Genomic DNA, 25,345 nt, shown 5'->3' with positions numbered 1-25,345 from the left:
TACTATTTCAGTCAGAGAACCCAGGAATTGCCATTAGCAGGAATGAAACAAAGCATGCTTGTTTACTGCAGGTAGGTGAAATGTGGTAGCTTAAACTGAGTAGACTTATCTGGAAATAAGCTAATCAGATTGAAAATACTGTGGCAAATTTAACTGATATAAGAGTAAGAATTGAGATGAAAATTTAGAAAACCAAGATGTGTAGCAAAATAAAAACCATGTACCTTCTTTCCTCAACCCCTTTCAGATGCAAAAGATGCCCATCAGCCCAACATAAAGAAACATGATTTTACATAAATATGACCACAGATCCTTTTTTGTAGCCACTGTACCAACACTTCAAGTCTCTCTTCTCTCTGGATGAGCTACGTAACATGCTGATGCCCAAACTCCCTTTACAAACAGCTCTTCAGCCGCCTTGGGCTGGGCACTGGCTGGAGGCATCGGTCCCAGGATCGTCACGGCGTCTCAGGAGAGATTTCACTTCTCTCTTGATGGAGCCCCTGCATCAGAGGAGTCACAGCCATCTGGTTGCCAGTCCAGCAAAGGATGGGTAGCTAAATGCTGAGAACTGCGCTCCAGTGCTGTCACTCCAACAGCAGCTATGAAGGATGTCCTGCTCTGTGAACCCAGGTCACAGCTTGAGCTCCTTGTCTGCTAGCCTGACCTGCATGAGCTCACTCCAAATCAGCAATAAAAAGAAAACAAAACAAAAATATGCTGGAGGGAATGATGGCTTGAGTGATCTGGGGTCACAGCTCTGGAAAAGTCAGACTGAAGACCCCTTCCCAGACAACAGACTGATTGCATGAGGCCGGCAGATTCTCCCACAATCTAGGCCAGCCTCTTTCTACTGCATATGTGGGAGACTGAATAAGGGACAACCAACATGCTGAATTTCATGTGTCTTACCTATTTTCTGCACCTAAATGTAGGTCTACACAAGATTTGGACATAGTTCTGATATAGGAGAATGAGTATAAAATAAACTAACTTATAAGGTTTGCAATCTAAACTCTAGCTTCAAGCTGGAGGACATGACTCCCAATTGAACAGTAGGGCACAATCTAACTGACAGGCCAGTTTGCTCAATGGAATCGTATTTTCAGTTTTGTAGGAGGGATGGGAACATTGCAAGGCTAAGGAAGATAAGATGGTTTCACTACTATTCACAATATTCAGAGCAAATTTAGCTTCTGTTCTCATAAAAATGCTGGTCTTTCATCTGCATTACATGGTAATGTTGTGCTTGTGAAACTACAACAGCGGGATATTTTTTAAAAATTCCCTGTTCGCACTCAATACTGATCTCCTGAAACACATGCTCAAACATTTAATAACTTCAAAGCTGAGGAGGAAAACATGGTACGTATGTTTTCTGTGAGTTACTGTAGTTCCTAATCACTCAAATAAATGTCTAAGCCAGATGGCCTATTTTATAAAGAATATGTTTCTCTTGATAAAAATGTGTATTGCTCATGCAGTGTGAACTGTATATTTATTACCTGTGAGGACACTCTGAATAAGATCTTCTGTCTTTGCAGGTGCTTTCACCGAACCTAGAGGTAAAAGAAACGACTAATTCTAATTCTTTTAAAACAACAGCCATTACTGTTCTGCTTCACTGCCTATTAAAACATGACAGGTGACACAGGACATACACTGACATGGGCATTTATTAATCATTTGAGAAAACACATATCTTGAGCAGAAAAGCAGCAACACGAATGCTGTGAACCAACACAAAAAGGGAACCTTCTGAAAACCCACCTGAGCTTCAGTGTTTTACTTGTGAGGAGGATGTTATTAACTCACTGATACCACTTATATGAGTCATTTAAGTAGAATTAGGCTGACAGTTAGTACAACTGCCCTACAGTATGATGTCAGTGCAAAATTTCTGTACACAAGATGAATCCAGCTCCTCGGAAATCAGTTAGATCAAACCTATGAAGACTGCCATCATAAAATTATAAACAATGTGGTTTAACAACCATTTGTTATAGGAGATATGTCAATACAAAATACGTAAGAATCTAAGACTATTTTGTGTGTGGAATAAGATGTAACTACATGCATAAACTAGGCACATTTATAAAAACAATTTAAAGAGATGCCTGCACCTGCAATAACAAAAAAATCCCAGCAAATTTTCTTGCTTGCAATGAACTTCAGTTCCACCACAAAAGCACCTCTTAAATAGAGGGTATGTGTATATCTGAAGAAGACTGGCCCTAACAGCATACAAAAAGTAGTGGGAAAATTTCTACCTGTTTTATAAAACCAAACCAACCAACCAAAGTTCTTTAAACGCAAAGCACATAAAAAATTATTATCCAGATTTATTTTGAAAAGATAAGATTTTTTTGTTTTCCTTTTTTTTTTACCTGGTGCAGGTTGGCTGTGGACAACCTGAGTTGCTGGCTTCGGTGTGAGAGAGGCAGTGCAATTTACTCCATTTTCTGCTGGTGTTGGCCTAGGTTCATTGTTAGCTTCAGATGGTGCATCTCCATGGTCAATCTGAAAATACATAATGATTTACATTACTCTTCCCAACTAGCAGACTTAAAATTACTTATTTGCAGGTCTAGTTTAGCCTCTTTTTAAAAATGTAAAATGCTGTAAATGTTATATATAAATCATTCTAAAAGAAAACACACCAAAAATATATCCTTAAGAGCCATGGTAATCCAGGTGGTTCATTTTTGCAGGGTAAATTTCAGGAAGAAACAGAGCATGTATTATTCTGAAAAAGTGTTTTTATTTTAAATGGATATAACTCATCAGGGACGATTTTCAGTACAGTATATATTAGCTGCACCAGATGTGTAATCCGTATTTTATTGAAAAGCATTGTTCTCTCATAAAACCTTTCTGGAAATAACGTAGAAGCTGGCATGAAAATGCTACTCAAATCCCTGCTGTGAACAAAACACATACACAGAATTACTTTTAAATTTCATAGATACACACAGCACTACCATTATTCACCGTTCTTACGGAACAGAGACATCTGATTCCCAAGATCTTACATTCTTGTAATTACACTCCAAGGATAATATGTAAACAGTACCTCCATCCTGCTGCATAAATACATCTGTGGTATCCAAATATTTAAGCATTTTCCACAATCTTTTCTTTCTCTCCAGTTTTCTAAAGGCTCAGGCTTACAGCGTATGCTGTATCATGCACTGAACATCTTATCATTTTCCTTGTGACCATCAGGTTTTAAGCAAGCACCCAGCACTCAACAAACAGAAGGTCATTCAAAGCAATTTTTATTTTGAAATGGCCAAGCCCTGCTTCCTGCTGTCCCTGCAAGGGGCCAGTTGCCATGGCATCTCAGGGTAGTTTTGGATTTGTTCCTTCAGCTGCTCACATCTCACTCTTTGATGGTAATCACATTACATGCAGAGGCAGGATACCACAACTGGTTTTTTCCCTTTGATTACTCCACACTTGCAAAATATCAGCCTGCACTGTATCAATAGAGGCAAAATACATTTTGATCTGTTTTGTACTGCTCCTGCTGCTGATTTCCTTCATCTTGGCCCTGACAACATACTGTATATTGAAAAAAAGACTTCTGTCTCCACAGCCTATTTTTACCAAAATGACAGGAGAGAGATACTGTAGTCAGAAACATGATGCAATTGAAAACCAGTGCCAACAACTTCATTTATATCAAGGAGGAATGACTGTAATAAAAAAGGAAAAACATGATCTAGCCAACATTTATGACAGTAGGACAATGTGACTGGCAAAAGCTGTAGCTGTGAGAAACACACAGAGACATGGTCATCACCTCAATTCTCCTTAAAATATGTTCCTAACAGGAGGCAATTCATTAGTTTAATAAAAACAATGCTTGCTACATAGATCATCAACATTTAATACAAATAAAGCCAAAATTCCTAACTTCTGGCAAGTTTGTGTCCCAAAAGCCACTGCATGGGAAAGTGGGTATTATCTTCTTCTTTTGGGATGAGGTTTGTATGTGGCACAAAATGCTGCATCACAGCTTGTTGAGAAACTATTAATATAGCCTGTCAGTTTTGGACATAAAACATCTGTTTTCAGAAACAAAGCAGAAATGTGAGACAGGATCAGGAAGTGAATAAAGAGTAATTTTCACTACATCAAGCAATCTAATCTCATTAAAAAGCACTTTCTCTTCACATAATTCAGCACACAATGCTAAAGTAAACATGAGTTTTCCTTAGCGGAGAATTTTTTAGCCTCTTTTAAAAACATGATATAATTTAGCCTTACAATTTATAGTTTTAATATTCACAGAAAATGGCTTATAGGCCACATGTTGTCGTGTCTTTTGCAGGACAGTGTATCTACTAAGTAGAAAGATATATACGTTTACAGGTGCATATTATATGGTCTATTTTTATTTCAATAGAGAAAAGGAGCTGCAATGTATTGGGGTTGGGAGATCTCTGTACTGCGCTGTCAGACTAGGTGGGCAGTTCTTAAATCAGTTTGCCTCCATCCTCCTTGGCAAAGCATAAGCAAGTGTAAGCAAGGTCTCCCTACAGGAAGTGTCAGATCAAGTTAATTTCCATTACTGTAACTTGGTGTGATCATTATTTGCAAAATTATGCCGGAATTTTCATTTTAAATAGTGGCATCAGATATGCTAAGTGCAGCTGCTCTCCTAAAGATGTTTTTGTTTACTTTCCCTATCAAAATCGTTTTATTTAACCAAAGAAGCCAACTGGATTCATTTGATTTATATCCAGGCACGCAAACCAACAGTTTCCATTTCAACATTGTTTTATGGGTAGAAACAACAGGTAAGATGCTCTGCTGCTTCCATGTCAGACACATTAACGAGCCATCGAGGCTTCCTGACTCCCACACTCTGCAGTGGGAATTAACATGCAGGCCCAGGGACAGTACACCAGCAGGCACAGCCAAAACACATTTCACTCTGGTTACCTTTCTCTAGACCCCTACACACTTCTGCTCCCATGACTGTGGGGATGAAAACGTAGCAACTAGTCACACTGATCTGCTTGAGGCTGGGATTAATTCATCCCAAGGAACTCTCTGCAAATTTCTATGGTTTATTCCTCCTGTCTGTAAAGGACACCAGGGGAAGAGAAGGCAACCTCCACTACATGTATGCTCCTAAAAATTTACACTGTGTTCAGGTAAGTACAGTTAAAGGTGCGAAACCCACACTGCAGGTATTACTATGCTTTCATTCTGCAGAAATAGCTGTTCTAAGGCCAGGCTGGAAAGCAAGAACTGACCAGAAAGCTAAAGGTAGGAATACATGTTACGTTCATGACAGGAACATTGCAAATAGATACAGAAAAGATGCTGTAAATTTTGTCAGTTCTTCAGCATTCTTCCTTTATGTTGTTACACTGATAATTAATAGGCAGTGTAATTTGAAGCCTAAAGAAGACTAGTTTATTAGTTCAAAACAATTGAGTATTAGGTAGCTTATTTGACTACTGTTTTGCGAGAAGCCGGCGGAACTTCTTACAGAGATGCAATCTGCACTTCTAGGTAGCCAAGAAAAAACCTCTCACTTTTCCTGCGGCAGCTGCAAGAACTCAGTTCAGATAAATAAATGTGTGTGAGGGGAGGGAAAGAGGTGTGGGGAGGTGGAATCTGGGCTGGGAGACAGCACAGCTTTGCATACAAATATTTACAGTCTGTAAATTTGAAACTGTCCATAGGAAAATTGAATCCAGGTGCACTTATGTGTACATTTCTGCCAAACATACTTGGGTTTATTTAGCTTTGTTGCCAGCAAACGTACTTGCAATTGTTAACCAGTGCGATTCTCGTGGGCCAATGTAAGTGAACAGAAGTCCGACTGACTGATGAAGAAAACGTTAACATCACATAACATCATCAGGCAACTCAAGATTTCCAGGTACAGCCTAGCTGTCAAATACCTTACCCAGAATGGGCGTTTATAAATAGAAGGTAACAATGGCATATTTAGATTGCCACTTAAAGTGGCAGTTTTGTCCCTGTCCCTTGCCACTGCATCTAACTGAATGGTTATACATTTTTAGCAAACGCATCACTACAATCACTACAGTTTTCTTTTAAAAATATTTCTTTGCTACTCCAAAACAAGCTCCTTTATCCAATGAGCTTTCAAGCTCCTTGACAGATGGTAGCACTACCTGAGCACTGTAATTCATCTTTCCTTGTTCTCATTTGCTTTAGAAGACACTCTGTGACAGAATTTTTCTAAATGACAAATAAGCCTGTACAGATTGGGAAAATCTGTACTTTTTCAAAAGTAAAAATGACCTCTAAGGTATTTAAAGGATTATGTTATAAAAAGACTTTTCTATTAAAATAGAATCTCATGTGTAGAGCGTCCTAGATAAATGTCTAAGATACTATTGAGCATTTCACAGTGTCCTCATTCAGAAGAACTTGTGACACTGCACAAAGAGTAAATTGTTGGCCACTGAATTGTAATGACTTTCACTCATCTGGTCTGCTTTGGGAATGTATTCTTGGTTACAAAATCTAGTTCAGTGAGGCTTTGCACATCTGAGAATTGAAGAAGACAGGCACCAGAGCTGAGGGCAGTTTAGGATTACAAAGCACCTCTCCATCTTCGCTGGAGAACTGTACCGAGTGGCTTTTGATTCACATGATGTGTCTCACATCTGACACAAGCAATCTTTAAAAGACAAGGTGGATATTTTCAAACACTGCTAGAAGACATCCCAGTGACAATGTCCGGAACAGAGAGAACGAACATTTGAATGTGCATGGATTTGGTCAGAAACTAAAGCTGGACTGCCAGTAATCTCAATTATGCTCGAAATAACATATGCATTTGTATGCACAACACTTCCAACTATACAGAAAAACAGGGTTTGCAGGTTAGTCCATAGGTAACCACATAAACCCAAAGAGATACCTACAAACTGAAAATGTGGCCCCCACAGGTTTCAGCTAAACTAGAATAGGCCTGAACATTTATTTACTCTGGGGTCTCCTCCCTCTACTCTTTGTAAGATCTATGAAGGGTTGTATCAGTTGACCTCCAGAGGCCCCTTCCCATCTAAATTATTGTATGATTATACTGGGTCTCTAGGGCACATTTGCTCATGGAGAATGTATAAAGACATCATAATCTGAGGTACACAGATGTTTCTGAACAGAATAACCTCTCCAGAAACAGAGTCTGAAATTCTGGAAAATTTGTGGTATTTTCAGGAAAAGCTACTGACAGAGAGTTGTCTTTTTTTTTGTAAAGGAAACTTCATCATCACATTGGAAAACAATAGACAATGACTTACAAATATGTCATTTACTACATTACAAAGTTGCAAATCAGCATACACATGACAGCTTTTGGTGCCTCTTTGGCTCTGAACACCATCTTGCTACATGTACAACGTGATGCCTTCAGTGAAACCACACACAGTGCCATGCTTCTCAGCTGTAATGGACCCTGGTCTCATTCTAGATGAGATGTTTACAGATGTTCAAGTAGTCAACAGATACAATTCCCAGGGACTTCCAATATTTGTTTTTCTAAGCAAAGTAGGTGCTTTTAAATACCATAACATAATTTGCAAAGACTGAATCCTCCCTTACCTCTTTCTTTACCTCTTCTTCATCTTCCAGAGTCAGTGCAGCCAGTTGCTTAGCTCTCTGCTCCATCAAGTTTACATATCTGATTGGATTGGATAAGGCCTCGATCACGTCTAGAAAGAATGCAAATACTTCACTTTCAAAACTCTTACGTTATGGTTCCAGTGTTCCTCAGGTTTTAAGAATGAGACCACATTTTTCATACAGATCTGCTGCTGATAGGTACTCCTAGGTCCCAGAAACAACAGCAGAGGGGAGTACACCATGCAGAAATACTCTAATGCAAACCCTCTTTGAGCCTGTGCTTGGGTCTTGTGGATATGAATTTTCTGCGCAGTATTTTATGCTGGATTTTCAAAGTTTACAGCATCAGGCAGTTAGGATCCTTCTTTAACATGAGACACAGAGGAGTATTAGTAAAAATCCTGTTTTTTAAAAAAATAGCTATACGGAATACTGTTTTTCACTGCTGATGCACAGTATGGTCTTTAAACCTATCCTTGTTTAGAGCTGATTCCATGCTTTACATCAAGCACAGCACTTTCCTCCTCTTAGGAAACAGTTATATACTACTGTGTCATGTAAGCAAAATTTCATTTGTGTTTCAATGGTAAACGCCTGGGGTATTTCCTCCTTAGAGTCACACAAGGTCTTCTGAAAATAAAAGAGTTGGCCTTAATCCTAAACCTCAGGCAGGCCGCTGTAAATCAAGCCATCTTGTATGAGTGATGAGACATAATGATCCACCAGATGCAAAGATTTGTTCACAGGACTGTTATCTCAATATGGCAAGTCATCTACACCACACTGTGTTTTAATTAACCTTTATATTTCCCAGTAGGGAAATGTCACAGAATTACCTGCGTAAGTATCAGGTACATAGTCTTTGACTTCTATGTACACAAAGAGAGCTGGCAGTGTCAAAGGTTGGTTCCTCTCATTCCTCAAACAGATGTAGTGATAGCCTGCAGAATAAGAAACAACCAGTTCAGAGCATAAACGCTTCCACAGGCATTTCCACTGTAATTGTGTTATCATTTGTTATTTATAGTGTGGCTCCAATTGAGCAAACAACCCCAGGGACCTCTGGTAGGGAAAGATTTACCTGAAGGGTTTCAGAGATAAGTACACAGACAAGGGACTGTTGGAAAGGCACGTGACACTGCAGTTTAAAATAGTATTGTGCCTTTATTTTTACCTCAGTGAATAACGTTAAAAATTGTCATTTACAGAATTTTTGATACATTCCATTTTATTACCTTTGGCTGGATTTTTTTATAGTTTTGTTGCTCTTATTTAATTTTCAAAAGTGACCCTCATAGTACTCAGGAATCTGAACAGCCAATTAAAACTGAAATGTAGTAGTCCACCCACAGCACAGTATCTAATTTAAAAACCAATATGGCACTATATCTATGAAGTGCATGTGTGTATGAATCCCATCATGTGACCAACCTTAGAAATACATCCGAAAAAAGAGTATTTTCAGCCTGTTTCAAAAGCTGTCTGTCTTGTAAGAGTGAGGGTACACATTACAGTGCAGCTTAGCCAAGTTAATGGTGAGGCACCACAGATGGGGCAGCCCCAAACCCTTTCTCCCGGTTACCTTCACCATCTCCTGCTCTTTCTCTTATTCACTGACACTTTTCTGACTTTATAGATAGGCAGCTCAGCAAGCTAAACTCCAGGAAAAGCAAACTTCAGGAACTGTGAAGAATTTTCCATCAATTTAGCTCTCCCAAATGCCTCACCATAAGGTCAGACGTATCAATGCCAGTTTAAAGACAGTGATGGAAGTGCACAGGTAGGAATGGGAGGAAAAGGAATTCCAGCCCCAGCAAACCCTTAGAACACTGGAGTGCTGCAAAGCTGCATCCAGTGCCTCACAAACTGGTGCCTCCCGCACCATGGCTGAAGCTGTTCTTCTAAGGCATCAATTAGGGGGCCGCACATACAGGTAGTGTCAACATACACGTTGTGGGCAGGATGCACTTTTCTGGGGGGATCCTCACTTGGCTGATGGGAACAACTCTCTCTCTAAGTAATGGTTAAATACTTGCTTTGGAAATAATGGTAATTCTGTGGATTTGTGTGACAGTACGTTACAGTTTTCAAAAATGTCTCAGAAAAGAGAGAACTTATATATTACAAAGGTTTCTCAGTTCTCTCAAGCTCCTCCAGCAACTTGTCAGCATGTGCACAAACTAAAATCAACATGCTTTTCTCCATCACGTGCTGTAAACTAATGATTACTGGAGTCAAAAGGACAGAAGACAGGCTTGTGGGTAAAAGCTCTTGAAAGTCCTTGTATGATTTAACACAGTGGCCTTTGTTCTAAAAAGCACAAGCTTAAAAGCAGGTACACAATTCAGTGCTCTGCCGAATGGACTCCGTGCTGCATGAAGGGTGTGTGCCATGAAAGGGGATCAGCCCTGATAAGAGCTGGCTTCCACCAGAAGAGGGAAATCCTTCACAATCCCCCTTTCATCTGTCCAATCACCTATCTTCCTCTGGAGCTCGGCAGGTCTTCCGTGAGGCAATTATATCCATTAAGAATTTTCTGCTGGACTGATAAGCTGAGCTGGCTCAAGAAAGGTGTGGAGATTGGCAGAGTTGGTACAACAGAACGGCCAGGAATGCATGGCCAAGAGCAGGGTAGAGAAAAGGGAAGAAGGGAAAGAGAAGTGACAACTGGTGAGGAAGTCCTGGGGCAGTGACATGCCCAGCAGCCACCTCCTGGGGCTAGCCTGTTTGTGCTTGCAGTGAGGCCATGCAACCCACATGAGCTAAGACAAAACCACTTGGAGCTCTTCTTAGAAGAGCCCTGAGATCACCAGTGACAAGAGAAGGGACTGATTTATACATTTCCTGAGATCAGACCTCCAGGAAGAATATAGACAACTGTTAGATACAGGGACATGTGAGTTACTGCTGGGACTGGCTAGATAAGGAACAGGGCAGACACAGATATTCTTCCCTTTCCAGTGGGAGTGAAGCTGGAAGAATGTTTATGGCCCATATGCTTGACCTAATTTAGTTTCCTCCCCCCGCTCACTGGCAAATCTGGTGTTGAAGTCGGACACTTCTCTGGCTCAGAATGCCAATGTCACCGCATCTTTCTGAAACATCATCTCTAACAAGTCTCTGGCCTGGAAAATTAGGGCTTAGTTGTCACACAAGACAATTTTCAGTTAAGTGGACACTAATTATAAAAGAAATAATTATATGATTTGGAAGAGACCAGTAATGAATTTTTTTATTTTTTTATTTATTTTTTTAATTTTCAGCAATAAAGGTGAAAGTCATTTTGGGTTAATTTAAAGGTTTTGCAGAGATACAATAGCTTGCATATAGGTCAGTCCTTGCATGCATGTAAAAATTAAGTTAGAGGAGCATATTTTGCTTCCATTCCCAGTTCTCACAAAGATGACATCAAAATTGACTGTTGCTGTCCTCCTTCCCCTTAAAAGCGTACAATTGCACTTTGTAGCACAGAACTGTGAACATGCAGTTGATCTACTGGAAACCAGTAAGTGCCAACCACCACTCTAATGCTTAATTCTATTGGTTTTCCTGATTCATTACAAATTTAAATTTCTGGTGAAATATGGTTCAAAGTTGAGATAGATTATTAAAATCCCCAGTTGCTATAAATCTGCAGACTGGCTGCTGATTTACAGCACTGGGATTCTGGCTTGCTGCTTCCCTTCACTACAGAATGTCTGTTGCAATGGAGAACAAAGTTTACCTGGTCGAATTGCTGAGACTGGCAATATCCGATGACCAATAAATTTCCCTCCTTCTTCATACACTGCTAGCCTCAAACATGCCAGGGTAGGTAAAACGACCTAGAAAGCAGTATTATTGCATCATTAACTTCCTGCTCTGAATGAAATGGCTCCTTCCAGACATAGGCTATACAGCAGACAGAAAGTTCAGTCTAGCAGCCAGCAACATCTACACATCCAAGGAAGGTTTTACCAGATAAGAGGTCAAGGTGCATACACCTCTTTGTTGAAATAACTCTTACAGGCATAGTTTTCAATCAAGAAACTTGAGGTGGGACGTGTGCACAGTATGTTGAACCCAGCAATTTCACCCTGTATTTTCAGTATGATATAAGAGACTATAACAGCTCAACTCCTATCACACTTGAATGCTGCTCTATTTTCTGCTTATTGCTCACAGCCCTACATGTTTTTTCCTTTGTGTTTGTGCCAGTGGGATTACTTACTTCTAAGAAAAGTCACTGATAGGCATATTACTGTTGAAAACGCAACAAGCAACTCAACCTGTTTTGCAGAGCGTGAATGTATGAATTATGTGAACCATGTCAACCCCAGTAGAATTTTCCAGTGCTGCAGCATACTCACTGGCTGTGCTAAAGAGGTATGATCAGGCAGGATGTTTACTAGCATTGTATGCTTTCATGGCACTCCATAAGAAACAAGGCCAAACAGCAAAAAAAGAAAACAAGAAATTGGAAAAGGTTACTAAACTACCCTACTAAGATAGGAATCTTTAATATTACTTTAAAAAAGAAGTGTAGCATAATTCATCTCATTTTCTTGCTTAAGGCACATATACATACAAACACATGTATTTTTGATATGCATTTTTTTCAGAGCATATGCTAAAATTTATGTAGACAATGAAAGAAAAATAAAAAAGGCAACAATCCAAAACTAAGAGCTTCTCTTAATTTATTTTCAACATTACTAAAAATAGTAATCTATGCTTCTCTGAGCACACAGGCAGTCATGCACAATCGTTAACTAAATAGAGAAATGAAGTACACTAATTAGAAGTTCATTACAGAACAAAAATGAATGCTAGTGATGTTTCCAAACTTAAGCTCTGGCAGGCTGCCAAAGGAAAGTCATTCAGAAGGCCAAATATTCAGGGAAAAGGGCTGTAACTCCCTAGAAAGCAGGGCTGCAAGTACCAATTGTATAAACATCCCTGCGAACAACATTTGCTGAGAGAAATACAAAAGAAATTGCTTTACAAACACCTGCACTCAGGATTCACTTAGCCACTGTGCCCAATAGGCAAAACCCAGAGATTCTGTTAAAAAACTGGCTGCAAGTATGCTGTGAAGCACGGTGAGACATTCACATTGCACAATCCTAAAACATCCTCAGTATTTTCTGCTCCCTCAAAGTTTAGAGAATTGAGTCTGAGTAACATTGTTCAAATTGCATGAGTAACTCAGGAGCTTACATCTCATTTCAAGTGGATGGGATTTAAGTGGTTTCATCACCTAGGCTGTATTTATACAGCACGATCTAGTGCTATGCAGAGAACAGATTCCTCTGAATGTGCTAGCTTGGATAGCCAGATTGTTATAGCTGTGTTCACACTGTCTTGCTCATAGGTTAACGGGAGGGCTGTTCAGCCAAGGTAAAACGAAAAAGTTCAGCTAAACTGCTGCTGGGATCTGGGCTTGCTCCTTCATAGCACGGCACAGTGAATCTATCAACATGTCTGCTCCTTCCAGCTGTCAGTGGAACAAACCGGGAGACTTTAAATTCATTTATTTTACTCGCAGCTGGCACAACTATAGTAAAAATACACCAAAAGTGGTTAGCAATGAAGAGTTCAAGAAGTAACTACTCAGAATCTCTTTTTCTTCTTTCTAACAAATGCAAAGTTTCAGTAAACCACAGAATTACCCTGCTGGACAGTGATAAAACAAGCACAATGAATAGTTGGGAAGTAAGTGTTACACAGACCTTCTTGAAAACTATGGTTTCCTCTTCCCAGACAGGATTAACTGCATTGCCTTGAGAGGTCTTTGTCTTCAAAGCTTTTCTTCTTGTATCAACAGGCAGGCCGAACATGTCCACTTCTACATAGGTACCGACTTTTTTATCAGAAAGAAACTGACCTGAAATGATCTAAAACCAAAACAAAGGAGCATCACTAGAGACTGCTTTGGTGTATTAGGAAATGAGGGGCTGAAATGCAGATGGAGAATTCTCATTAATGATCAGATAGTATGCATTTAAAAGAAAACCAAAACAAAACCCAAGCCACAATAAACAAAAAAACACTGTTTAATATTGCAGACACAGAGAAACAACTTAACAGGCCCAGTTTCCTGTGACCCTGTGGTCCTGAATTCCCCTATGAGCGATAATGTGTTTGAGATCATGCTGCTGCCCTTCCCTCAGCAGGAATACTCCTTTGGATCTCATCCTCAGTCTGGTTCCCTGTTTCCACAACACAGTATCTTTGAGGACTCTAATTTGTATCCATTTTCAACACAGGTTCAAAACATGCTGGAAGAAAAGAGGTATAAACAGCAGAGAAACTACATACGCTTTTAATTGCGAGGGAAAAAACAAGCTAAAAAGTTTGTATTCTAATAAAGGTTCTTCACAGAGGGTGAGGACTTTCACTATATAAACAAAACAACTATAAAATAGCTGGTCTTTTCTAGCTCTTATTTTTAACAGGAAACACATCTCTTACCTTTAAAAGTTAAAGAAAAGTCTTCAGTTACTTCAGAAAACTGAAGAGGCACAGGAATATGTAGCAGTGTCACTGTACCTTAACAAATTGAGGCTTGCCTAAAGCAAATCTTAATCTGTTCTCAGACGTATCTTGTTTGGCCATTGACATTATAACCAGCAGAGTCTTCACCAAGCAGGCAGAAGCAGCTGACTTATGACAGCTGTCTGACGACTCCTGAATGTTCATTCCTGTTAAAAATGCTGTGCATCTCCTAATAGCTACTGAATGACTTCCACTTCCATGTACTAAAATTGCAGAAGAAAGTGCCTCTAAAGCCACAAGAAGAACTGAAAGCTTCCATGATTACGGGTTACCACAAAAGGTCATTCCCACACATCTTTCTTTATCATGCATGTTATCAGATTACTACTTTATTTATACTCCTCCCAGCACTGCTCTGCTACGCTTGTGTCTGTAGCCTGAGAGGAAATACTTGTTTCCCTCAACAAAAATAGGAGGATATTTTGCAGGTGGACATTATAATACAGATGCTGTTCTAATGGATGAGTTCATTAAAGGAATAACAAGATTTCAGAAAGTTTATGTTTTTATAACTAGAGATACACTAAGTATAAATTTGTGATCTTGTCATAGCCAATGCAATTTATGGCTCTAAACCTTTATACAAGTAGTTCTCAATTTGCAGATTCCTGGCAGTCCATGAACATCATTAGGGGTCCTTAAAAAGGAATGAAGAAAAGCAACTTGGCAATGAATTGCAGCTGACATTTATGGTTCCAGAGTTCTGCTGGAGAACTTACAGGGAACCAGAAAATTTATTTGTACTAAACAGTGTGGTGTTCTATCTATTCCAGTCCAGCCTATCACTTCATAACAGCATGTTTTAAATTCAGCCCTTTGTTACTAAAAATACATCCAAACGACTCTTAAATCCATTCACTTCCCAATTACTTCTATGGAAAAGAATACATACAATAAGAATACATCTATTTACCTTACAATATGAAATGCAAGGCAGAATTTAAAAATTAAATGTCACTCCATGAAATTAAATCCATCTTCTTTTCTTGACTTAGTATAGTCATTTGCTAGGCCACCGCACAACAGAAATGTATCTACACTCTGACACTGTCATGAGAGTATTTTCATCAGCTGCATACGTACCTTGACAGACAAGGTGTTAGCTACTATTCCATCTACTATACTTTCAGTAAATGGATCAAAGTGTTTGTCTGGTCTTCTCATGAATTCTGGCTTTAACCTGTATCCACTTTTGCCGTTGTACTCGTACATTCCCATGTTTATTTGCATAGACAAATCTAGGTGTTATAAAATATTGGTAAGAATTATGTTCTGGTTAGATAACAATTTTAAAAAGCAATAAAATAATAACAATTACTATAATTTCAAACTGTAATGTAAACACCTATATATGGCACACTTGCTTTAGAGGCTTCAGCTGTGATTGCAGACACCCTCTTAGATTCTTTTGACAAGGAAAAGACATATCTGTAAGACACCTTTCAGAGACTACTCAACAGATAACATTTTGAAATTTTAAAGGAAGCCTTTATACTTAGGTTTTCAATCCCTCAGTGTTGTACTGATTGTACTATTATGCCAAATCCAGTAGAGTGCTTATGTTTCTAACCCCTTCTAACATCAGGCACTGGCTGCCTGATACTTGGTTGAAATTGGGTGAAAGAGGTTTTTCTTACTCTGCAGACTCCTAGCCTGTGTGGGTTTTTTGTTTGGTTTTTTTTTTTCTGTACATGGGCACAACTAGAAAGGAAGAAGGGAATGATACCATGGCACCACCTGCCCACAGAGAGAACGTGACCAGGATATGTCCTGGGATGCAGTACATGGAAATATTTGTATGTCTCAGAGCAGACATAGCCTTGGAAGACAACTCATTCTATTTCAAAAGTGACTCGTGCATCTAGATGCCCAAATGTCTTTATTTCTTAAGAACTCACTTTTAAAGTGGAATTTGCTATTTAACTCCCTTATGTCTTGAGATAATGAGATTTTGGAAGACACAGGACAAAAAACCCTGACAGATCTGAAATGCTGCTCAACAGTAACCACTTACAAATGATGACAATATGGAGGGCATTATGTATGCATATTATACTAGCTACAGCACGGTAATTATGAATATTCCTAGCTAAAAATAAACCACAACAAAAACCCCATGTTAAAAATCTTAATTAACAGCTCTCAAGTATCATTCAATCACTAGACATCTTCTGATGCATAAAGCCTCTTCTACCTACGAATCAGAAACGGTATAGAGAAGTAGAAATGTACAGCTTATAAAACCCAGAGACCAGCATAACTTACCTACAGTTTGGAAGTTAAGAGCAACCATTTGGCAGCCGGCATTCCAAAAGACTTGTGGCATGTAGTTTGAGGAATCTACACGTGTTCCCTTTGGGTAAATTCGGCTTAGTTGCATCTTGTTGTATCTAAACGGTGAGTAGTTAAGATATAGTATGTGTGGCAAAAATCACTTTGCAGAGAGGTGCAACTGCAATATTTAAATGGAGATATTCTTTACAGAATGGCAGTGGGTTCCTTATTGGATTTCTGCAACTGTAACAGTTCCAGAGGTCCAAAATTTTGGAGGAGATATGATAAATACAGGGTAATTAAAGGTGCTGTTTGTTTCTGTACAGAGTACTGGGAATAAGCAAAGAAATAACACAGGCATATGCATAAAAAAGACAGCATTCATAATATTCCATTTATCATTGTGGCTACTAATTTGGTATTTTTCTAAGATTGCCTTTATGGAGGCCAATTAGCTGTAAACAGTGAATCTTCCTCTGGAGTGGAGAGAAGTGCTCAGTTAAAAAGTGCTCTTCTGGAATGAGCATTACAATTGGCTTCCACATACAGACAGAAATGATGAGTGAACACTTCTTACAGCTGAGTCTACAAATCTCAGAGATGAGAACATGCTGCAGGTTATCTGTGAGAGTAGCTTTCTATTAATCTTCACTGAGGCACTATTTTACCTTGACCATTCATTCTTAACTGCAGCCATGATGAGACATACTTAGAAACATCGAAAGGTCTAAACAGAATGCTCTTTGGCTTTTCTTTAAAAGTTTTTTTGTTTTTTTTTTTTTTTTAAAAAAGAGAATTGCATGGCAATAAAACAGCTCAGTGCTCTTAGAACTAGAGGTATGATGAGAAAGCAAGCTTTCTCATATGACTTGCAAAAAACCAAGTCAGCCACATTTTGACAATTTGCTCACCATAACTCGTACCACCTCATATAGGATGATAAATTTAACAATGAGAATACGAAGTATCAGGTCTCCGATATGTAGTTTATGCCTATTCCCTCTAGTCCTAGCCCACAGCACAAGGACTCGTGCCAGCTTTTAAATTAGCTCATCAGAACCCAGGCCAATTAATTCATCTAGGAAGACAGGCAAATCTACAAATTTCATTTGGGTTCCCTATTTCCCCAGCCCCTGTTTCCAAATTTCAATAAAGCCCTGTAACAGATCTCAGATATAGAAAGGCTAAGAAAGCAGCTTTCTGAAAGTCAAGGATACTCCACAAATTCCACAGGAGACTTCGTAAGTTGCTCAAGCCCTTTGGTTTCCACAAAGGAAGACATTTCAAAACTTTTGTTGCGTTCTGAAAGTTTAAAGTAGAAATAAAACCAGTGACACATTAGAGCATGGAATCATATATAATACATGAGCTGCAAACAACTAGTTTAGTCTCGGTCCCTTTAACCCATCCACTGTTCACCAGCTCATTTCACCTTGATCTCAAAGAATTTACATCCACAAGCATTTGCTGACAGCAGTAAGCTTACTCTGCACATACTCAAAGAGCTCCATCTGAACTCACGTTAGCACCGTTCAAGTTAAGGACATCAGCACCACCCGAGATTGCTAGTGGGCCAGCTCCGGGCAACAGAAAGTCAGTGCAGGGGCAGAGATTTCTCAGGTTTGCTTGCAAAATACTTTGTTGATAAATTCGAGAGGCAGAGCCCAAGGCTCATAGATGCAGAGGTATTGTAGCAGCTTTTGTGGGGAACACAGAAGGCCCTGCTGGATCTCTAGATTGTCTTTGCAGACAGATGCAACGGCTTGGAGGCAATTTGAAGCTATAATAACTAATGTCCGTATCAGATTAAACTAAGCAGTGTGTTAGCTGTGCCTACAGCAGTTCTCGTTATGTTCAGTATGTCGGGGTAAGGTCACATCTGTCTCAAACAGCCGTGGAAACACTGCTATCTAATCAAGCCTGAAGGTACACTCCTGCATCCCAGCAGGTCTTCAGACCTAACCCTGAATTAATACGGAGCTTCTACGACCTCTTTAATTTGGTCAAACTTTATGACCTGACAGTGGTGAAAAGCTCCTCCTAAGCTTGTAACTCAATAGGACTAAACACTAATTTGTGTACCGTTTGTTACTCACCTTCACCTGATGTGTGCACAGCCTTTCAACATACCCATGCAACACGCTGTAGCAGAAAGCCTAAGCAAGACCCTTCTAACTTCAGGAGTTTTTCCTTCACAATTTTGTACAGAAGGTAAGGATTCCTGTAAAACAACAGCTTCTCATTTCATCACAATCAGCTGTGTAGACTGCCTAGAAGGGGCCACGGTGCTGGAGGTCACATCCATTAGGTATCTCAGCACTGCTCTCTTTAAATATGAAGGAAACAGTGCCTGTGTTGAAACATGAACTCTCTAGCCTCACCACTTTATTGAAAGCAAACAATAAGGCAGAGAAAAGGCTTGCCCTCATCCATTCTCAGAAGTAACTGTGCTGTAGTAATCCAGGGATGGCCAGGAGGCCAGCCTGGCCAGCTCCTTGAAGTCCAACTGCGAAGCTGCAGGAGAGGGATAAAACTGAACAAAAGCACTTGTCTTGCAGAGAGAAGCAGGACAGAAACAGGTGGGCGCTTTCCTTATAGGAAGCCAAAAAGGAAGCAGTAGATCCAAAGAAATGAGAAGCTAGATTGTTTGGGCCAACATGAGAGGAAAATGTACTGCCAGACTCCTAATTATGAACTATTTTCAGTGTATGTTGAAGTGTCAGAGGATGACCGTGGTGTTCTAAAAAGTGATTCTCTTCCTCTAGGACAGCTGGGACTCGGATTTTATTGTGGACCCTATTTCTAATTAGCAACCACCACGCTACTGCCATTATTCATAGCTGTTATCTCCTAATGGCAAAGGATTCCTGCTATTCCCTAGAGGCTGCTCTCCTACTGCTCCCTTTCCTTTCCAACAAGCAATATCCTCTCTTTCTCCGGACTGTCCCAGCCAGCTCATTTCCATCTCAGCTCCTTATAAAGGACTGAGATTATTCTTATTCCATCCTTCCACCTTACTAATGGGATAGCACTAGCAACGCACATATATAGTGGTTTTGCTCTACTTAGAATATAGGTCCTAGAATTTGTTGTAGTAATATACTGTATCTCTCAGCCTTATCTTAAAGTAGAGCATCTGTAGAAAACCAGAACTGATAGCTGTTAAGTGATTTGTTTACTAAACGTTCAGGGCTTAATCAAACTCCTAATTAAAATAAGAACAATTATTTCCTTGTAGTATCTGGAAAGGATTAAGAAACTTGCCCTTTGAAGAAAAAAGACTGTGCAGGAGAGACACTTCTCTCTCATGATACATTATACTGTGCTATCTTATCATCCACCTTATCAGGAGGAAGTCACTATGGAGTGGACAAACAACTCCAAAAAACTGTCTGAAAAACTTGCAAAAATACAGTTACAGCCACTTGCTGTCAGAGAGAGGGAACATATCTAGTGAGGGCAATCAGAAGACTGTTATGCATCCAGTGCTGTTCAATATTTCTGTTAACAAGTTGGATGCAAGACCAGAAAATGCACTTTAAAAATGTGTGAAAGACAGAAGAAGTGAGGTACTATTATCACCATGGAGGCCAGGACCACAAATCAAAACAAATTCTGAATTAATTATTATCTGAAAAGATTAAATTAGGAAAATGCTGTAACACTGAAATGATGAAACTCTATAACAAGTATTGAGCTCTACACTTAGTGAAATGAAGTCAGGTGAATGAATATAAAATCTGGGCAACAACTGGATAGGCAGCAAATTAAAAAAAACCAAGCCTCATCTAACAATCTTTCTTTATTCAGCTCATCTTTGCTGATTGGTTGAGCACTGAGTCCAGGCCAGGACTAAGATCAGAACCCACAAGTCATGTTGCAGTGCCACTGCTTTACCAGCCAGCAATATTTACTACATAAGGCTGCTGCTTTAACAAACTGGTCACATTTACCACATAATGGTATTTTCAACACCAGAAATAATAAATCCTTAACATTAGAAGTTCACAGAAACAGTATGATTGATCAAAGGTGACAACAAGACTTAGAATAAAAAAATCTAGACGTCAGCAGCTCTTTACAAAAGACCAAACTCAGAAAGGCATGGGCATGTGAACAAAAGAAATCTACGGAAGCCAATTTTTTAACAGCTGCATCAACTTGTCCTGCTAGGATTCACATGGCTTCCTTTCCAGTAGGAATATCTCCTTCCCACTGCGTTCTTGTAACTCTTATTAGAGCTAGGGGAGATTATAAACATCCAAAGGGACACTATTATAGGGAGCTGCATGATTTTGTGAGTGCTTGTGTGCTTTTCTGTATAAATACTCATATACAAATGAACAGGAAGATAACATCTTATATGTTTATTATTCGTCATGAGTAAATGCAAAATCTTGTGTACAGATAGGGACGTAGGCACCAGTTACCTGTCCTCTGCCAAGGTCTCCACAAATCCCTAATAAATTAAAATACTATACACTTCATTAACTAAAAAGCTCTGAGAGCATATTGAAACCTGTCAAAACAAAGTGAAAAAGGGTAGGCAAACAGTGGGGGGTTCTGCATCAAGAAAGGAAAAGATGCTGCAGTGTTTACTGAGGATGCCACTGAGTGCACTCCTAGCAAGGCATCTTCTGTAAAAGCCAGCGGGGGATGAAATGATGGCCTTTTCCATACAGCACACACAGGCAGGAAAGAGTAAATATGCATATATGGGAAGGGCAGCCTCTGTTTACCCTGAGTCCTCTATAAAAGTAGCAAGGGGCAAAATATAAAGCACTTGCTCAATCTGTAGGAGTATTTATGATCACCTTTGTCAAACTGCTTGTTACTCTTCAGTCATGAACAACAAAGGCAATGCAAGTACAACACTTCCAAAAATGTTTTTGAAATGGCAGCCTGTTCACTGTTGATAAAGTTTGGTATGAGGACTAATAGAGGTTTCACAATAAACACAGGTTTATTTGGCCGGATACCAAGGGAACGTTTTCTGTTCGGGTGCCTGTACCTAACTGAGAAGAAGCCAAGCAGCATTTCTCCAGAACTTTCTTCCAAACACTTGCTAGGGAATTTCCAGTATAAGATGTTGCTCATGCTTAGCTTACTTACTTTTTGACACTTCAAATGACTCAAACTTCACAGGCTGAATGTAGTTCACCAGGTTAGACATCTCTTCTGTGGCCATGGCCTCACTTCCAGCAGTACCCTGGGACAGAGAAAGAAAAATGCCGCAGTTTTGATCCCCCCATGGTGGCCATCAGAGGCCACAAACATCAAAGCCCAGTTTCCTATCAACCATGGTATCCTTCCTCAATCCTGACTTAGTGAAGTCAATGCCTCACATAGGGAGCTTCACATAGTAAAGAAGAAAATCTGCCATAAAATTTAAATGTTTAATTAAACGGCTGCTGTATTCATTCTTTTTACATGGCTCCTAGAGAAAGGACTGCATTACTTTTACGCATGCATAGCACTGAGCCCACTGATCAGTACAGCTGGATAAATAATAAATACAGCTCTAAGTTTTTTATGTCAAGGTTTTCTTCCAACAATGCTAAGTATACTACAAGCAGTTGTCTACAACGGATCAGCTGTGGTGCTATTAATTCTTATTCTTCAGTAAATGAAAATATAAATAAAGCAAAGATGCACTTCCAAAACGATTAACAATCAACTTCAGAAAGTTAGTGGCGTTTCTCGGTGCTCTGCCTCCCTTTCTCCACTAGATGGTAGTCCCACTCTTGGTAACGCAAGCCAACCCACAACTGCTAGAACTGACCCATCACCATAAAACATATCTACACCCTTACTTCATCCATCGACGACTTTTTACAGTCATCATCATAGTCATCGTCATCATCGCTCTCAATCTCTGCTTCTCCTGAAAAGTTTTAAGCAGAAGATAATTACTGGCTGAAGCAATAGTTATAATTACCAGCGATAAATTCAAGAAAGATGTGCAAGTAGCACTGCTTAAAGGACACTAAATTATACATGTGCTTTTTGTCACAGCACAAATCAAATACACTGCCTCGAGGGATTCATCCATCTTCAACACTGATAAGTTCTTTTTGCTCAACCAAACAACAACTTCGTTTGCAGCTGCTGGATGCTCAGTGTTTGGAAATCATGGGCTAGATATCAGCACTGAGAGGAGAGCATTGTGGTGTGTGTAGTGCACACGGTGTGTGGGTATAGCATCATAAACTACTCTGAAGAGATGTTCCCATGCTTGAGGCACAGCCCTAGGGTTTGGGAAGACACGAGTTGAAACTCCTTCAGGATCCCTGCAGGACCTTGGGTGAACGCCTCACCTCCGCTGGGAAGCGCACACCAAGGTGGTGAAGGAATCACCCCTGAAAATTGGTGAGATCCTCACACGCTGTGGTATCAAGCGATGTTCAGCAAAATCCATCTGTTCTGAATATATCGCAGTACATGTACTGAGGTAGCACAGCTGGGAGGATCTGGCACAGGAGCCTAACTGCAATAGCTGGACATCAATTCCCTTCACAGCCTGCTTTGGTGTGCCTCACTGCTGGGAGTCTGGGGGCATAGCTCAGATGCACCGGGTGAGGGCAGTGCGAATCAAATAATGTGAAGAAGATGCATAAGGCTCATCCTTTCCCTGAAAACGTACTGATGGAGTAAATGGGACCACATAAAACACATCTAGTGACTTGCTCCCGATTGCGGTGTACTCGTCAAATTCCTATGGGCAAGACACAGATTCTTTATTGTTAATTAACAAATGCCTCCCCTTGCCTCCAAAATATTTTGGTTTGGTTGCACCAGAAAATTTAACCATTAAGGAATATCAGGCTTATCTTTCTCTTTAGTGGGTCTGGTTGTCATGAAGTAGACATTGTGCATCTTAAGAAGACTCTGGAAAAGAAGGTTTAACTTGTACTGCAGTCACCTATCCACACCTGTAAGGCTAACAACTCTCCCCAAAGATTTTATTCCACAGACCTTTCAGCCTTCCTCAGCAGTGGAAATTTTATTTTGGCAGCACAAAAATCTAACCACTGTGCAGCATTCCCAAACTCTCCAGAGAACGGTAATTCAGTCTCAATTCCTCCTGTCAATTTAGGGTCTAATCCAAAGTCCACTGATTTCAATAAAGTCCACAGTTTCAATAAAGAAACTCCTCTTTGTTCCAGCAGGACTTGAATCATGCCCAGTGGGCCCCTTCTGAACATGGAGAGCACATATGACTTAAATAATGAGTGCTCCTTTCACAACCAAATGGTGACTACCCAGGCTGTGTTTCCTTCCAGATGCAGATGTTGAAATGTCAGGCTTTTATTCACGAACACATTTCTTCCTGAACGCTTCACTGAAGAAAGTAACATGATTGCTCAACAGGCTCAAGGGATGGCTCAGGGAACCTCAACACATTGCAAAGAGCCAGCCACACTCTCACAGGATTCGCAGTGACAATCTTTGGATGGGAAGTTCTCAACTGATTTAACCAAACTGGCAAAACAATACAGTCCACAAAATGGGGAGCATGGGCAAATTTCAGCCAACTTGCACAGCTGAGATACCAGGTAGATAATGGCTTGTTCTTGCTAGAAGTGTCCAGGGAGGAAAGTATGCAACACATTATTCATTTATTTTAAAATATTTAACAGGAAGACTCCCAAGGAGATCAGATCTCATTTTCAAGTTCTGCATCAGACAGCAAAACCAGGACAAATAATATACAGGACTGCAAACACAGAATAAAAATTAGCAAGTGTTTTAAAAAGTATCACTACATCTGCATTGCCTTTCACCCAGCAGGATGGTCCTACACTCACACCCCACCTTCTTTTCCCGTTACACTGCTGGGACAAAAGCACAGGAAGGCTTGGCCAGACTGAGGAGATGTCTGTGCTGTGGACACCTTCATGCTCACCTCCACACAGTGGTGGTGGGATCAGCCTCATCCCTTCCCAGGAGGGCAGAGGCCCTGTGTATCATAAATGCACGTTGGCTGGCATCTGCAGCTCTGCTGCAGGTCTAGTGTAGATGTGTGAGCTTGTCTAAGAGACAACTAGCTATAATGGCATAATTATTTGTGCTTAGATGGGACTACAAACCCAGATCAGGACAGGACCTCTGCATGCTATGTGGCACACAAATACAGTGAAACTAGAGTATGCTGCTCCAAGGTTTTGCCATCCAAGTACAAGACAAGAGTCTGCCCACGGACAGAGGCAGACAGAAAAATATCAAGAAATAAAAAGATGTTGCTCTCTACCAAAATAGGTAAGTTATAATGCAGATACTGTCAACTGCTCATCGGCAGAAGAGCACAGGAACTCCTCAGTGGAGTAATGGGGCAGTTTGAAGGACGTATTCAAGGAGCTGCCCCTAGTAAGCGGGGCAGAATGGGGAAGGCTTAAAAGTGCTCACTGGGCAAGGTAACAAGTGGACAAAAGAGGCTGAATCCCAACTGATGGGTAGAGGGGTTCAACACCTTAATACTGAATGGAAGATAATGAGTCAAGGAGAGCTGGGAATGACAAGCCAAATCCCTATTACCAAGGGTTGAGAAAGCAGAGTGCTAAATATTACCCATTCTCACCATGCCTCAGCAGCGACAGATATTGAGAGCCTAATAAAATGAAAGGTTATACATTGGTTGAAATTCAGAGAAAATTTGTAATCTGCTGTCTCAGAACCCTTTAAAATAACAGCCAGAATGGGTTATAGATGTGGTACTTGCTGGTGCAGCTTGTTAGCTCTATAACGTTTAGGCAGCCACCAGCATCTTGGGGGTGGAAATCACCTTTTGTTTTATGCACAGGCTGTATGTCAGCACTTGCTGATTTTTAAAAAGGAAAAAACGAACTTCATTCAGTTTGCTAAAACATTTTACTTTGTAGCAGTGGGCCATGGCCTTAGCTGGCATGCAGCAGTA

At 40.1% G+C, this 25,345-nt stretch overlaps 1 protein-coding gene across 4 annotated transcripts in view; it reads right to left on the bottom strand.

The window, feature by feature from the left end:
* The window catches only part of PLCB1 (phospholipase C beta 1), a 408,910-nt gene that overhangs the window by 72,163 nt on the left and 311,402 nt on the right, over positions 1-25,345 (bottom strand). For all 4 annotated transcript variants that reach the window (XM_074912346.1, XM_074912588.1, XM_074912436.1 and 1 more), the window contains 11 exons: positions 22,245-22,315; positions 21,544-21,640; positions 17,649-17,733; positions 16,423-16,547; positions 15,241-15,395; positions 13,332-13,496; positions 11,345-11,444; positions 8,457-8,561; positions 7,600-7,709; positions 2,388-2,520; positions 1,506-1,559 (listed from right to left, as the gene is read on the bottom strand). In XM_074912346.1, coding sequence (XP_074768447.1) covers positions 1,506-1,559; positions 2,388-2,520; positions 7,600-7,709; positions 8,457-8,561; positions 11,345-11,444; positions 13,332-13,496; positions 15,241-15,395; positions 16,423-16,547; positions 17,649-17,733; positions 21,544-21,640; positions 22,245-22,315 — 1,200 coding nt within the window. The remainder of the gene's footprint in view (positions 1-1,505; positions 1,560-2,387; positions 2,521-7,599; positions 7,710-8,456; positions 8,562-11,344; positions 11,445-13,331; positions 13,497-15,240; positions 15,396-16,422; positions 16,548-17,648; positions 17,734-21,543; positions 21,641-22,244; positions 22,316-25,345) is intronic.

This window comes from Athene noctua, chromosome 1 (genome assembly GCF_965140245.1).
Source record: "Athene noctua chromosome 1, bAthNoc1.hap1.1, whole genome shotgun sequence".
In the NCBI taxonomy this organism is placed as follows: domain Eukaryota; kingdom Metazoa; phylum Chordata; class Aves; order Strigiformes; family Strigidae; genus Athene; species Athene noctua.
The sequence above is the reverse complement of the archived record's forward strand: the minus strand, read 5'-3'. Positions and strand labels throughout refer to the sequence as shown.